The 15,911-nt window shown below is 40.2% G+C and overlaps 1 protein-coding gene across 1 annotated transcript; it reads right to left on the bottom strand.

The window, feature by feature from the left end:
• Nucleotides 1-1,607: 1,607 nt before the first annotated feature.
• On the bottom strand, nucleotides 1,608-15,562 carry pabpc1b (poly A binding protein, cytoplasmic 1 b). The gene is made up of 15 exons (XM_084130426.1): nucleotides 14,858-15,562; nucleotides 11,424-11,617; nucleotides 11,177-11,292; nucleotides 8,902-9,041; nucleotides 8,717-8,811; nucleotides 8,477-8,614; nucleotides 6,960-7,055; nucleotides 6,437-6,709; nucleotides 6,257-6,347; nucleotides 6,039-6,149; nucleotides 2,658-2,803; nucleotides 2,489-2,573; nucleotides 2,276-2,406; nucleotides 2,093-2,191; nucleotides 1,608-1,997 (listed from the first exon to the last, which is right to left on the bottom strand). Exons 1-14 carry the CDS (start codon nucleotides 15,048-15,050, stop codon nucleotides 2,099-2,101), a joined length of 1,902 nt encoding a protein of 633 aa, XP_083986552.1. The 5' UTR covers nucleotides 15,051-15,562; the 3' UTR covers nucleotides 1,608-1,997; nucleotides 2,093-2,098.
• Between the last annotated feature and the right edge of the window lie 349 nt (nucleotides 15,563-15,911).

Raw genomic sequence — 15,911 nt, 5'->3', positions numbered from 1 at the left:
ACAGTGTGCATTTGTAGTTTTGAGACAGCCTGAGAGTGGCAAGTTCTGTAAGTCCAAACATTTTTCAGAATTTAAGTTCAAGAACAGAGGTGGATGATCAAGTTTGTTTTCAATGGAATAAGAGCATGTCATTGTTAAATAATACCACCAACCACAATGGAAAAGGCCCGTGGAGATGTTATGGCAGAAGTACCACCGATTAAAACATTTTTATTTTTTTTGTCCATAATGCATGATACGAATATATTCTGTGATGTAGATGAAATGCTCTGATCAATAAAGTTAGTGATTGCAGTACTGTACAACAGTAAACACTTGCTGCATGTTGTGTTGGGGGGTTGGGGAAAGAACGTCATGTATAACAAAACTCCTCACTGCTCAATAAAGATTATCAGCCTTCAAGCAGATTTTGGTATCATGATGGTAATGTTTTTTGTTGGTTTTTTTAAAGTTAGATGGGCCTTAAACTTGCTGACACAATTTAGCTAGCAAGACAAAATTAATTTGTCCTGATTGCTCTTAAATGTTAAGTGCTTTTTATGGTATAGCTGCATAAGGTGATTGTTTTTAATGTAAAAATAATTGCAAATTGTACACATAATTAACACAAATATTTTCTATTTAATTTGGTAAAGTTCAGGGCCAGAGCAGAGGTTCTCAGACAGGGAGCCAAAGCCCACAAAGGGGCAGCAGGATGACTTATAATTTAAAATGTATTTATATATAATAAAATGTTAATTACAATGCTAAATGCCATATCTTTTTCTATAGAACAGTGAAGAATCACCCATATCAGGTGAAAGAACTTTTGTACAATAGCCATGTCCTTACTCCACAACCTGATGATTACCTAGACCTCTATACTAATTTTAAGATATATATTAAAAAAAGCATCTCTGTGACCTACTTCGGAAATTAATGTTAAGGCATACAGTAACTTGAGAAATATGAGAGAGGGTGCACTCTCTATGACATGAAAATAACTAAAAATAGACATTGTAATGGTACATACACTACTTGACATACCAAAAAAACCCAAAAAACACTTCAGCAACGGGTTAATAGCTGATCAATTGATCTTTTACCCTGCTTATTTGATGCTTACTCACCGTGATACTCACAAGGCATCATAAATGATCACCCCAAAATTGAAAAAATAACAGATGAGCTATTACTCAAATGGAGATGGGGTATCAAGATTCACATACATTGTTCCATCATCCCATCGCCCTTATTTCATATATGCTCACTTTATTCTTTACAACAGAACTGTAGAATAAGAGTTCTGCTCATTAAAAGGATCCCAACATCCCATTCATTTATACATATCCCAATAAAAAAAAGCCACTTCTCAGATCTTTGCTCATATTAAATTTCTCATCAGCAATGCAGTTTTGTCCTTTTTTGTGCAGTTATACTCACTTTCTGGCACTCATCTTCCCCTTTCATTCCAGCTCTCCCATCTCTTGTTCTACCCAACAATCACACACAGGGCCTGAAAAATGCTGTGTTACAATACTGAATCTAACTCTTCCGTCTTGTTCATAAAGACAAACTTAAAACATGGTTTTGGCATTCCAAATATTCTGTGGACAAATGAAGACACACACATTTTAGTGATTTTTATTTGAGCAAGCATTTTGTCAATTTAAGATAACATCACATTGCTGGTTCTGCCAGTTCTCACCTCCCTTATAAGAATATGACATAGCCAGGCTTTAAAAGAAATAAAACAAGGCAGGAATGCTTTACGGCTGTTTACTCCCTAAACTGTGGATTTTTTTTTTAAACCCCCAACATAATTTTTGTCTGTTTTTCCTTTTTTATTCATTTTTTAAATACCTTAACTAGGCCTAGAATGCTTGTCTCTAGACCTGGCTCTTTCTAGTTTCTTTTTTAAATATGGTTTTAGATATTTTGCGATGTTTTCTGTGTTTTAGGTTCTTTTCCGATGTTTACTTTTTCCCCTCTCTGTGAAGATTCAAGGTGGCACACCCCTGTAAAACACAGACATCATGACCTCATTTCTCCAACAGACTGAACATTTGATGTGAGTGGAGAGAAACACAGACAATAACAAAAGGAATGTTACCTTGGCTTAAACGCTTGGCACGCCAGTAGAGTTGGTCACGGTTTTTTGAGCGGCTTCTTTAGCCTGGTGAGCCTGAAGTACGGCCACCGCCTCGTCAACCTGTCAGACAAAACATTTATGCTTTTCAAACACTTCATTTCATACAGTTTCCATACAAAAACAACTATTTAGAAACCCTCCAACCTTGGAGCGCAGAGACTCCGGAGACTCCAGCATGTGGAGAAGCTCAGAGTTGTCGATTTCCAGCAGCATTCCAGTGATCTTGCCAGCCAGGCTGGGATGCATATTCTGGATAAGTGGGAAGAGACGCTCACCTGCGAGAGGAAAATTAAGCATTAACCTCCTTTTATAGTGTGGTGGGAGGAACAAATAATCAGACAACTTCACGATCTTTACCCAGCATCTGCTTCTGTTCCTGTGGAGGAGCAGCGGCGAGCATGGAGGCTGTCAGCGGTTCCTGTCCTTGCACGTGCACAGCAGGCTAACCAAGAGAGTCAATCAGAAGATTAAACTCAAAAATCACATCTTTCATATGTGAAGGGATACATGTTGCGCAGAGTCTTACCTGCTGCATAGTAACCTGAGGCTGTGTGTTCATGTGCTGAGGGTTGCGGACACTGGGTGCATATTTGTACTGAGGCACGCCGCGAACTTGAGGGGCAGAAGCTGCAGCCGCTGCAGTGGAGGGCCGTGGACCCATAGTCTGAGCAGCTGAGAGAGCAGTGAAATCAAACGGGTTTAATTCAATTCATCTCAACTTATGTCTACTTAAAACAGTGCACATTTATGAAACTTAAAAAAAAAAATTCTTAACAAAACAGGATATATGAATGTTTATATATATGTATAGATATATGAATTTTTATATGTAAAATATATGGTAATACTTTACAATAAGGTTCATTAGTTAACATTAGTTAACTACATTATTTAACATAAACTAATAATGAACTGCACGTATACAGCATTTATTAATCTTTGTTAATGTCTTTGTTACTAATACTTTATTAAAATCTTATTAACATTAGTAAACTTGCACTGTGAACTAACATGAACTAACAATGAACAGCTGTACTTTTTTTAACTAACGTTAACAAAGATTAACAAATACAGTAACAAACGTCTAGGTTACGACTGTAACCTCTGTTCTCTGAGAACAGGGAATGAGACACTGCGTCGATTGACACTAAGGGGAATGCCTCAGGCGTGACAGGTGTCTGAAATCACAATCAAATCACGGCAATCCTATTGACCGGCGACAGCCCATGAATCATTAACGTGCGACCTGGAAGTATATAAGGGTGCCCTGCAAACATGATAATCACATTTTCATCTGAAGGGACTGTTTGGTAGGTAGGCCCTGAGGCACTGCGAAAAGACGCAGTGTCTCGTTACCTGTTCTCAGGGAACAGAGGTTACAGTCGTAACCTAGACGTTCCCTTTCGAAAGGGAACTCGCACTGTGTCGATGGACGAGGACCGATAGGGGACGGGGGACCGTTAGGGGAACGATACCAACGCCACCATGCTAAGGGGAGTGCATACCCATTGGCAGTGACAACTGTCAAAACCAGCAAATTCAAATGAAATGCCAGAACCACTCACCCCCAGGTCACACTGGGCTGTCAGTGACAGCATTCCCTACGGTCATAGGCCAAGCTATACGTTCCACAGGAAAACCTACAAAAACATTGTTTAATGAAAGGCCTACCTGGGCCAGCTCAAGGGCCTAGGACCACAGCTTCAAATTTAGAAGGGGTCCCCTCTAGGGAATGTGGCTAGGGAACCCGAAGGAGCCCTAGTCAATCACTATTCAGGGGAACATACCCGAAATGCCACCAGGAAGGCTTGACCTGGTGTCACTTACATTGGACACTTCAGTCTGGCCAACTTCCTGTCTGTCCGAAGACAGAGCCTCTGGACACTTGCCTTTAGGTAAGGCATCCAAACCGAGGGACTGCGAAGCTGACAGTGAACCACTCAGCTCAGATCTCAGAGACGGGCTTTCCTGGAGAACATGACTCAGCATTGTGCTTACAACCCTTGCTAGCAAGGGGATCCACGATCCACGGATCTACCCAGCGTTTGTGTTTCAAAACATGGAGGAGGCCTGAAAAGGCCTAAGGGCTGATCTAACTGGGAGGCCTCACGAGAGGCCTACGACCATCTGACCAGACTCAGGAGGCTGAGTACTCATAGTGACCCTCAGTGAGGGGAGCACATGGCCTGCCTGGTAGGCAAACAAGGCAGTAGGCTATTTAAAAGAGGTTCCGGGAGGGAAACAGTAGCAGAAAAAATTAACACTAGTCATGCTAGGGCACAAGCTTGCCTTCAGAAGCTGCCTGCTAAGGCCAGCTGAACTGATAGCAAGCAGCCCACTAGCTGCCAGAACCCAGTGTCAATGGGAGACCACTTACAAGGAGGCCTGGTGAGGCCTACTACCTGATAACCAGAGGGCTGGCTACCTAGTACCCGTATTTGGGAACTCGCCTTTAGGGAGGCCTAGTGAGGCCTACTACCTGGCAGCCAGTAAAGCTAACTGTGCAGTTGGCCTGGTATACCTGCAACACCGCCATGGTGTGCAGGGCAGCACCGGCCTGACCTGCTGGCATGTATGCTCTGCCATTCAAACTGGCAGGGTTGGAGCTCTCAGTGTCGATGTCCGCTCTCCTATCGCCTCAACATCAGCGAGACTAGCCCGCTGATGTCGGTGGATACGGGCAGAATATGGGTTCTTCCATGTCCTCTCAATCTCAGTATGGAGATCGGGAAGGCTCACTTGAGCTGGTCGCGACATTGCAGCCAAGAGTTTGCACCGAGTTTTGTCCGTCTGATTTGAAAATAAAGTGAGTTTTGGTGATAACCAAGCAAATTACTACAATAGTAATTTCTCGCTAGAAATAACTTCAAAAGTGGAAAAAGTTGGTCAAAAACGTACATTTACACACAAACTGACCACCAATCGCAACTCTCAGATAGGGTTGGGGCCGATGGCTGACAGACATCACGGTGTTGAGCCGGCATTGTGATCGCCCGCCCGCAAAAAAACATCTTAACCCTTTCACGCGCAAGTTTAAAAATATTCTAACTGACCCCCCAGAGTGAGTTTTTTTTAAGGCGACTGTTATTTTAGAACATTTCCCCTTTTTGTTTTCATGGCGATGCATCATGCTTGTCACGTGACTCACCGCAGCCAATATAGCGTTGTGTGTGACAGATGTATCGCTTTTATTTAGTTTTTCCTTTTTTATTCAAAATATTCACAAACTTGCTTACCATGTCATCAACTATCTTATATTCTGATTCTCAAATACGTGTAAACGAGTGTGTTTTGTCGTTTAAAAAGCTTTATAAATGATCTTGATCTATAACGTGAGATGGGCGCTGCCATGTTTGTTTGCGCCACAGTTCCACGGGTCCTGTCAGTCGGATTTACAGCACATAAATTCATCAATTTCTCTCGAAATACATGCAAGTCAGTGGCTGGTGAACTGGGAGAAGAATAGAGTAAACTATATAGTTACATACACTATGTGTATCTGATATGAATAAAACACGTTGTCAAATTATATTTTAATGGATTGTTATTGCTGCTTCCATAGCCACCAGTGTGTATTTTACAAATTATAAATGTATATTGTTTTGTACTTGCTAGTACTTATGTATATTTAAATGTCTAAAACCTAAAATAAACATTATGTGGTTGAAAACACTAATTGTGATATATGACAAGCACTGAGTGCGTCCATCTCTGGCTCAGCGCCAGCCATAGCGTGAAAGCACAGTTTGAATCTGGCAGTTATGTCACGTCACTGTACATTCTAGGTCTGCATCCTTATTGGTCAGCTGATGCAGAGAGTGCCAAAATCGAAATTGCTGATGAGATGAAGACGAAAATATCTAGTGGAAAATGAGAATATTACATTTTTAACATTCTTTAGACTCACCAACACGCTGAGTGGACATCATGCGGGGCACCTGTGATGCAGGACGCATGGTGCTGAAAGTCTGAGGTCTGGGGGCAGATGGGCGCATTGTGCCTGGCATGTTTTGGAAGTCTGTAGAAAATGTTGAATGTCCATTAGTATGAATCAATATTTTATGGATTAGCTTGACATTTGATTCATTTATTACTGCAGGATTTTGGGATAAAAAGTAGACTTACGCTGAGGACGGACACCCTGTGTGGCCCAGCGGGGACTAGGTCTGAGCTGCGCGAGCTGACTGGTAGGGTAGTATGCAGCTCTGTTCTGGGCCTGTGATACAAGAAAATTATTAATGGAGTAGAAATAAGCAGTAATGCTAATCTAAGCAACATGACAACCAACCAAGAGACTGTGTTTACCTGCGGAATGGCAGCCATGAAGTATCCTGATGGAGGTGCAGGTTGGTAGGGGTTGATAACTGGGTTTGGCACTGCACGGACACTGGCCATCCTCTGCATGTACTGGTTGGTGAGATGGGCCTGCCGTTCCTCTTTGCGCTGAGCAAGAGCCACATACAATGGCTTAGTGGCCACAATACGGCCATTCATCTCAGTCACTGCTTTAGTGGCTTCCTCAGGGGAAGAGAAACAGACAAAACCAAAGCCTTTACTGCGACCACCGTCCATCATGACCTGGGACAGAAGAGGGAGAAGACTTCAATTTTTGCCCAAAAGTCAACATACAATTTAAATGTTAACATGAAATGGCATTTGCAACCCATTTTACTTGAGTAATGTAACTTTTTCAGAATGAAACACCATTTGATACATTTTTTTAAGACCACCATTGTGTGCATTTAGATATCATAGAATATGCATGTTCTGTAATACGCACACACACACAACTAGGACAGTGATGACCAGTGATGGCTCAAAATCATACCTTGGCACTGGTGATTGTTCCAAAGGGAGCGAACTCTTTACGAAGACGCTCATCATCAATACCATCATCCAAGTTCTTAACATAGAGATTGACACCCTGTAAAGAGAGCAAATGACGATGAAGAACTGCATCTATGAGGACACTTACAATGCACTAGATTTAATAAACTATTACAAGGTTCGTACAGATATTTAAGAGTGAAATTCAAGCACTTTCAAGCAGTGGCAGTGGTGCTTTTCAAGGGTTCAGTGAATAATTAGATGTACATCAGCCTATATGCAAAACAGCTGAGAACCAAACTACAGTAGGATTAACTACTATTTAAGGAGACTATAGCAAATATACATTTCCATTTGCTCCAACAGCAATAGAAAAAGCATTTCCAACAACTTTCCCTTCCAAAGAAGCAAAAAACCAACAACACAGAGCAAACAAATATGAAACAAATTCTGAATCTGAACAAGTCCATCAAATTCAAAGCGGTACAGAAGATGGCACACCATGAATGCAACTTTCAGCTGCGCTGCCAATCCGGATATCAAAACAAAAGAACGTAGGAGAAGAAAGTTAACACTAATTTCTAGAGGTGTGAATCTTCACTTCCCTCACGTTTCGATTATGATTCAGACTTAACCTTTGCTTGATGTTTGCTACATTCAGGAAGTGTGCTTTCTTGGAGAAGATCAAACAAAAAGGGAGTTCATGTATCTGAATGCTTGTATTCACTGACGAAAATGTAGCCATGTACAATAATATAGAATATTAAGGATGCAACGCATCGTGTGATATCGAATCGAAGACATGATAATTGTAATTAAATTGAATCATGAGACCAGTGAAGATTCACACCCCTAATAATAAGACTATATTTACAATAAAAAATCAGCCTATTGTAGGAATCATTTCAAGTATTAATAAAAACTATGTTTCAGTGTCTCCTTTTTGCAATATTTAGAAATAGACATTCCATACATCTCTTTCAGCAGCTCCATTTAAATGGTCTCATGAAGAACTCGGACTTGCTTTGAACCGTTGATGAAGACAGGACATCCGAATGCAATTTCCAGGTGCCAATCTATAGAGTGTACTTCTTCCAAGTGCTCGCGTGACAATTTAATGCACAAATGATTCACGACTCTTTCTTAAAGGTTATTTTTCTTTTTCTCGAGAGATTCTTCTCTTTCTTAAAGGTTATTTTTCTTTTTTTAGAGACATTCTAAGAAAAAAAATCAAACATTTTCAAGGATGATATTCAAAATGCAAACACATTTCAAACCTTAAAACATAACTGTTAAAATCAAACATTTCCCAAACTTTCAAAACTCTATGAACCCTGTAAATACAATTAAAAACCAAATGCAGTTACACAGCCTAATTTAGGTCCATAAATAAGAAACTATTGTACATAGCCACTTATGTCTCCAGTATCCAAAAAGTCACTGTTGCAGCCATTTTGGCCAGTTCACTGAAAAGGAAACAATTGACAAGGCTGCAGAAGTCAGTTCAACTTTACTGACCTGGTAGCGAGTCATACGGTCTTGCTTCATCTGCTCAAATTTGCGCTTGAGCTCAGTTTGGCGCTCCACTTTTTTCTGAGCGCGACCCACATAGATGAGCTTCCCATTCAGTTCTTTGCCATTCATCTCATCCACAGCCTGTTCCAAGAGATCAAAACTGTTTTTTGGTACCCGTTCATCCTGTGGTTACATTTACTCCAGGAAGTACGTTAGTTTGACCACATTTAAAGCTGAACTGACCCTCTGCGCATCCTCGTGCCTCTCAAAACTCACAAATCCAAAGCCTCTGGACTTCCCATTTTCATCGGTCATGACACGGATGCTCATAGAATTACCTTACCAAATCAGAAAAAATGTTTTTGAAATGTATAAACCAAGAGAGAAATTGTAGTTTTAGTGGTTTTGTATAGTTTAAAACAAATTACCATATTTGCTGAAGACGTCCTTGAGCTTGTCATCATCCATATCTTCCCCAAAATTTTTAATGTACACATTGGTAAATTCTTTGGCTCTTGCACCGAGCTCAGCCTCCCTCTCCTTGCGAGATTTGAAGCGCCCTACAAACCTGATGGCAAAGAGAAGCGATCAATACGAGGTTGTAGTTAATCTCAACAGTTATTTCAAGGGGTTGAGAAATGGAACTTAAAATTAATCTACACATTTAGCATCCTTTTCAACAATATACAATATACACCGATCAGGCATAACATTATGACCACCTTTCTAATATTGCGTTGGTCCCTCTTTTGCTGCCAAAACTTCCCTGACCCGTCGAGGCATGGACTCCACTAGACCCCTGAAGGTGTGCTGTGGTGTCTGGCACCAAGATGTTAGCAGCAGATCCTTTAAGTCCGTTAAGTTGCGAGGTGGGGCCTCCATGGATCGGACTTGGTGGAACGTGTCAAAGTAACATCTACATGGATGGCAGGACCCCAGGGGTCCCAGCAGAACATTGCCCAAAGCATCACACTGCCTCTGCCGGCTTGCCTTCTTCCCATTGTGCGTCCTGGTGCCATGTGTTCCCCAGGTAAGCGACGCACACACAACTGGCCATCCATGTGATGTAAAAGAAAACGTGATTCATCAGATCAGGCCTCCTTCTTCCATTGCTCCGTGGTCCAGTTCTGATGGTTGGTTCTTTCGGTGGTGGACAGGGCTCAGCATGGGCACACTGACTGGTCTGCGGCTATGCAACCCCATATGCAACAAACTGCGATGCACTGTGTATTCTGACACCTTTCTATCAGAACCAGCATTAACTTCTTGAGCAATTTGAGCTACAGTAGCTTGTGTGTTGGATCAGACCTCACGGGCCAGCCTTCGCTCATCGCGTGCATCAATGAGCCTTGGCCGCCCATGACCCTGTCGACGGTTCACTACTGTTCCTTCCTTGGACCACTTTTGATAGATACTGACCACTGCAGCTGCAGTTTTGGAGATGCTCTGACCCAGTCATCTAGCCATCACAATTTGGCCCCTGTCAAACTCGCTCAAATCCTTACGCTTGCCCATTTTTCCTGCTTCTAACACATCAACTTTAAGGGCAAAATGTTCACTTGCTGCCTTATATATGCCACCCACTAACAGGTGTCGTGATGAAGAGATAATCAGTGTTATTCACTTCACCTGTCAGTGGTCATAATGTTATGCCTGATCGGTGTATATTTTCGTAATTAGGGATGGGCACTACTATTCAAGTACTCGAAAGTGACAGGGACAATCAATCGTGAAAATGATCATGTGACTGGTTCTGGTATTATGGGCGGTACCTTAAGGTCTGATTAGTTAGCGTTGGGACAGCATGCCATCCAAAACGAAGAACAGTTATTAAAAAATACAGTTAAATGCAGCAAACTTTCATATACATGACATTATAATGAGAACACTATTGTAACACTAGTGTTGTGAATACTTTGTGCTTTAGCGCATGTTACAGAAAAAGCACACAGTCGGGAGTTATGCATTCTGACTAGACAATAACTTAGTTCAGGTTCATGTCATTTTGTGAATAAATATAAAAGCTGTACTGTGTTATCTCATATGCATTTGTTTGAGTTTATTAACCCACTAGGAAAGTGCTTCGGTTTATCGGTGTTCATTCATTGTTCAGCTTCAGCTCACACAGGTCAAACCGCTTGGGGATGTAGGCATATTCGGAAGCAACCAGATTTTATATGTCTGTGATAATGCACCAATACTCTAAAGCAAGTTTTGCAATGCAAATTAATAGGCAATCTAAAATATAATCTAAGATTAAAAAATTTCAGAATGTTGCTTAGTTTTATATCACCAGCAAATAATATTTTAGGTAAGCCTTTTTTTAAGGTCATTTACTTACATGTTACTACATGTACTTACTATAGTAATAACTGTAGATTATACATAATTACAAGTAACTAAACTAAACCCTAACCGCAACTCTATAGTAAGTACATGTAGATAATTAATATTACTCAGTACTTATTTGATCAAGTACAATGTAACTACGTCACTTTAAAAAAAAACTGTAACCATATTTTATATTGGCAAAAATATATTGTAAAAATTCTTTCATGGCACTTGGTCCAATCCTTCCACACACACTTCAAATCCAAATCTGCTAATCAATCAAGTCACTTTCCACATTAGTTGGCAGGTTCCTTTAGCAATTTTCCTTCACCCTAATGCTTAAGTTTGGGAAAACACCAAAATCTCACTTACACTTTTCTGTCATTCAGCAACATGCCGTTCATTTTCTCAATGGCTCTTTCAGCAGCCTCCTGGGTCTCAAAGTGCACAAAGCCGTAGCCCTTTGAGCCATTCTCATCACAAACCACCTTAAGAAAGGATATCAGGCATAAAATCATGCACCCACTGACCAACAGAAGCACGAGTCATGCACAAAAATAATAACATTCACATTATCAAATCACTGCAAAGCACTTTCAAGAGCATGTATGTGCCTTACCTTGCATGATAGGATGTTGCCAAACGCAGAGAAGGTGTCATAAAGGGCTTTGTTATCAATAGACTTATCCAAGTTTTTAATAAAGATGTTTCCAACGCCGCTTTTCCTCAGAGAGGGGTCACGCTGAGACCACATGATGCGGACAGGTCTACCCTTGATGACGTCAAAGTTCATTGTGTCTAAAGCCCGTTCAGCTGGAAGTGAAAACAATTATTAATCCACTAAATCAAAATGAATTTCTTCTCTTGCACTCAGGCAGAAATCTCCACTTCAGTAGCATTTAGTGATGGGTCCATCATGAATCTTTAATATGACTCAGGAATAACAAGTTGTCTCAGAGAGAGATTCGTTCAATTTGTGATGACCACGCATGCGCAAAATCCTATGGGCTGAACCTCTCGAGAGTTCACCTCTCGAATCTTCAGGTTCTAGTCGTTCGTTCATCATCTGATTGCCCCATAGGCTAAGGCAATGCAGTCTGTACCGGAAACAGAAATGATCAGTTCTCCTGTTGAGTCTTTGGATTTGAGTCGTTTGTTCATCATTGTGACAGCCACAAGGCTAAGGCAGGGGGTTTCAAACCTATTGAATGTGGTAATAAAAGAGTTGGACAATGCTTTAAACTTTATCCGTATGATGGGGGAAACAAGTTGTTAAAGCAAAGATACTTGTTTACAGTGGATTCTAATTTTTTGCATTTTTTGCATATAATGCAAAGAAAATCCCATATTATTGACTTGTCTCTTACTACTTTTGGATCAGCTGTAATTTTTTTCTTTTTCTAATGATACATCCCTTTGTTATATGATTATTGTGAAATTTTTATTGCACATGTATTTTGATAATTAAATTGCCTTGTTATTCAACTATAATAAAACATACAGTCAATAATACTAACGTATTTGTTGTAAGATGCTGAGCCGGGAAGTGGTCACGTGAAAAAAGAACGAACGACTCGAACTCGAAGACTCGGTAGGTGAACTAATCATTTCTGTTTCCAAGGACAGACTGCATTGCCTAAAGCAAATGTGGCTGTCATGAACGAATGACTTGAACCAGAAGACTCGAGAGGTGAATTAATAATTTCTGTTTGGGGTGCAGACTGCATAGCTTCAGCCTATCAGGATGTTACGTGACAAAAGAACGAACGACTTGACCTGAAGACACGGGAGGTGAGGTAAACTAACAGACTGCATAGCCTGAAGACCCAGATAAACAATGAATTAATAATTTCGGTTTTCTCATAATTAGGCCTTGGCAGCATTATAGTTTTTTCTTAATCGTAATGTGATCAATGTTTGCTTAAAGGTGACATATTATGCCCATTTTCACATGATGTAATATAAATCTCTGATGTCCTCAGAATGTGTCTGTGAGGTTTCAGCTCAAAATACCACCCAGATTTTTTATTATAGCTTGTCAAAGTTGCCCCTTCTTGGGTGTGAGGGTAAACGCTCTGTTTTTGTGTCCCTTTGCAGACGTCCCTTCAGACGACGGCCGATCCTTTACACGAGCTTCGGATACTGGAACAACATAACAGCCGAAATTCTCTCAGGCAAAATGTCAATAATACCCAGTAGCGGAGTGCAGCCTTACATGTTTGAACCAGAGTCAGACACTGATGGAGAGACTCAAGAAGAGGCTGCAACTGTTAGACTGTACATGGACGCTTCTGAATGGTTAGTGGATACATTTATGTAACTTAGTTGTTGTGGAGTTATGTTTATTCATCTCATCGACTAGCCTGTACAGTCATGTTAATCTATAAACTGCTGTATAGGTGCTCGTGTGGGAACTGTATTAGGATGCCCACAGAGACAGAAAATAAATGCTGCATGGAGATAGAGCAGGTATGGTTTAGTTCACGGTTATAATGTGGGACTGCTGCTTCTCTCTCAGGGCGGGATCTAGTGCAGATCGTCACCCGTCGTGGGCGGGGCTTCCCTACTCTTACATAGGAATAGGGGGAAAATTGAAAAGGCTTGTTCTGAGAGATTGATGATGATTTATGGGCATTATAAAAAAAATATTGGGAGGATTTTTACCATTATAGGCTGCTTATTTACACACATCTGTGTTCAAACACCTTATAAAAGTGAATTTTGCATAATAGGTCCCCTTTAAGTATATGTGGTGGGGAATTTGTATCATTTTAATTATACTCGGTAACACTTTATTTTACAGTGTCCTTGTTACATGTTACATGTACTTCCCATAGTAATAACAGTAAGTTATGCATAATTACATGCAACTAACCCTCAACCAAATCCTAATCCTACCCTAACCCTATAGTAAGTACATTTTGTTAATTATTATTACCGGTACTCAGTACTTAATGTATAATTACACTGTAACAATGACACCTTAACATAAAGTGTAAACTTATGAAATGAACTAAATGACTTTAAAAAAAAAGGATTTGTTCATTTTGCTGAACGAGATTCAAAGATCCGAGTTAGTAAAATAATCCGAACTTCCCATCACTAGTAGCATTTACATTCAGCAAACTTTCCAGTTTTATTCCTATTTATATTCTGAAAGTTTTTACAAAGGGGTGTGTTCATATATCATTTGCCTAACTTGTATGACATTTCATTAATAAGAAATGTTTTTATTTATTTATTCTGATTTATGGGTTGATAAAATAGATATCCAAGATACCTTCTGTAAACCTCACACTCCCAACGGCAACAAAATGAAAAATGTTGAACTTGGCTTTATCCAATATTCTGATTCCTGTTCTGGAAATGTGAACGTGAAATAAAATCGTCACAATGTACTTTTGATTAATCAACCGGGGAAGTATATGGTCATATCTACTACTTCATTTTCACCTGTCTGTGGTGTCTTGCCTTAGATTTACAATAGTTTTCGAAATTGACTTTGAGGGCATATTTTTTAGTCTCAAATAAAACTTCAATTTAAAACTGTAAAAAAAAAAAAACACAATAAAAATATCAATCTGAATAACTAGATAAATTAGGCCTAGAATAAAAGTGAGAAATACATTACATGGACATTGCTTAGTCCCTACATTTTGAAGTTTTGAAATTTTACTGAAACCACATGAAATTTTGCACTTTTGAACAAAGAGGCATAATCAATGTGTCTGATACACTTTCCTGACAATCGAGACAGTTGATGGGATTTTATCTTTGCTGCACACTCTGCCCCACCCACGCCCTAAATATGACAATCATGCAAGTCACTGCTGTCAAGCAACATCACGCGGCGGTATATGCATGCGTGCATCCCTCATCTTAAACCCTTTATAATCAACCGACAACACATAGATTCATAAAATATGGTGCTGCATATGGTCACTACTAACAAGATTCTCAATGAATATGCATTATATTGATGAAACCCTGCATTTATTTTTCAATGTGTCATTAGCGTAAAAGGCATCTTTTACACAGTTACGCCACACTCACCGTCTGCAGGCTGCTGGAAGTTGACATAGGCATAGCCGAGCGACCTGCGGGTGATCATGTCCCTGCACACGCGGATGGAGAGGATGGCACCGGCCGGGCTGAACTTCTCGTAGAGCATGGCTTCAGTCACGTCCTGGTGCAGGTCCCCAACATACAGCGAGGCCATGGGGTAACTAGGAGCGCTGGGGTTCATTTTCTCTTCGGTCGCAGTTGTGAACTTGCAGAAATTTACGTGTTTCGCGGCACCAGCGCGTGAGATCAACTACGTCAGAATACAGTTAGCTGTCAAGCTATTCTAAACACGCCAATTTTTACAATTTAAAATCGTCGACTAAAAGATTATTTCTGGAACGATTTAAGCGTTTGGTTCTTCGTTTAAAATGACAAATAATAAGGGTAACAAAAATGTGAAAACGCGGAAAAAAAATCCAATGCAACGAATCAAGCAAACCGCTAGGCCGAGCTCACAGACTGTCGTTATCTTTTCAGGGTTGTTGCGATGTTTCAAGGCCTCCAGCTTCCACTTCACCAATTTTTATTTATTAAAAAAAAAAAAGAAAAAAGAAAAAAAGGAGGATTTTTTGGGGTTTTTAAAAGTTTTTAATTTTTTTTGTATTTTTTTTATTTTTTATATAATGTGTGCCGAGGCAAGCTCCGGAGCACACACGCACTCACACAGCACTGACAGCCGGGGGTTTCGGGAGGAATGGGACGGACTGAGCCGTCACATATATACCCGCGGGTACGTCATCCACCGTGCACGCGCATGAGAAAAACGCAACAGTCGCTCACCGGTTTGGATGATGATTGGATGAAAAATGTCAGAGCCCGTAGATAATGTCTAATAAGCTTTATGAACGACGAATAGTTTACTTTTGTGACAATGACGAATGTGTTAAAGGGAAAAAAAAATGATTGAATTTCATTTTTTACAGTTTATTAATTGAGTTAATTTAATGTAGAATTTGAAAATGGCTTTGTTAAATATTTATAGTTTCTTATTTAGATATTAAATTGTGTTAATACGGTTAATACTATGCATTAACGACCAAAG

The sequence above is a fragment of the Abramis brama genome, assembly GCF_963993115.1.
Source record: "Abramis brama genome assembly, chromosome: 12".
Lineage (NCBI taxonomy): Eukaryota > Metazoa > Chordata > Actinopteri > Cypriniformes > Leuciscidae > Abramis > Abramis brama.
The sequence above is the reverse complement of the archived record's forward strand: the minus strand, read 5'-3'. Positions and strand labels throughout refer to the sequence as shown.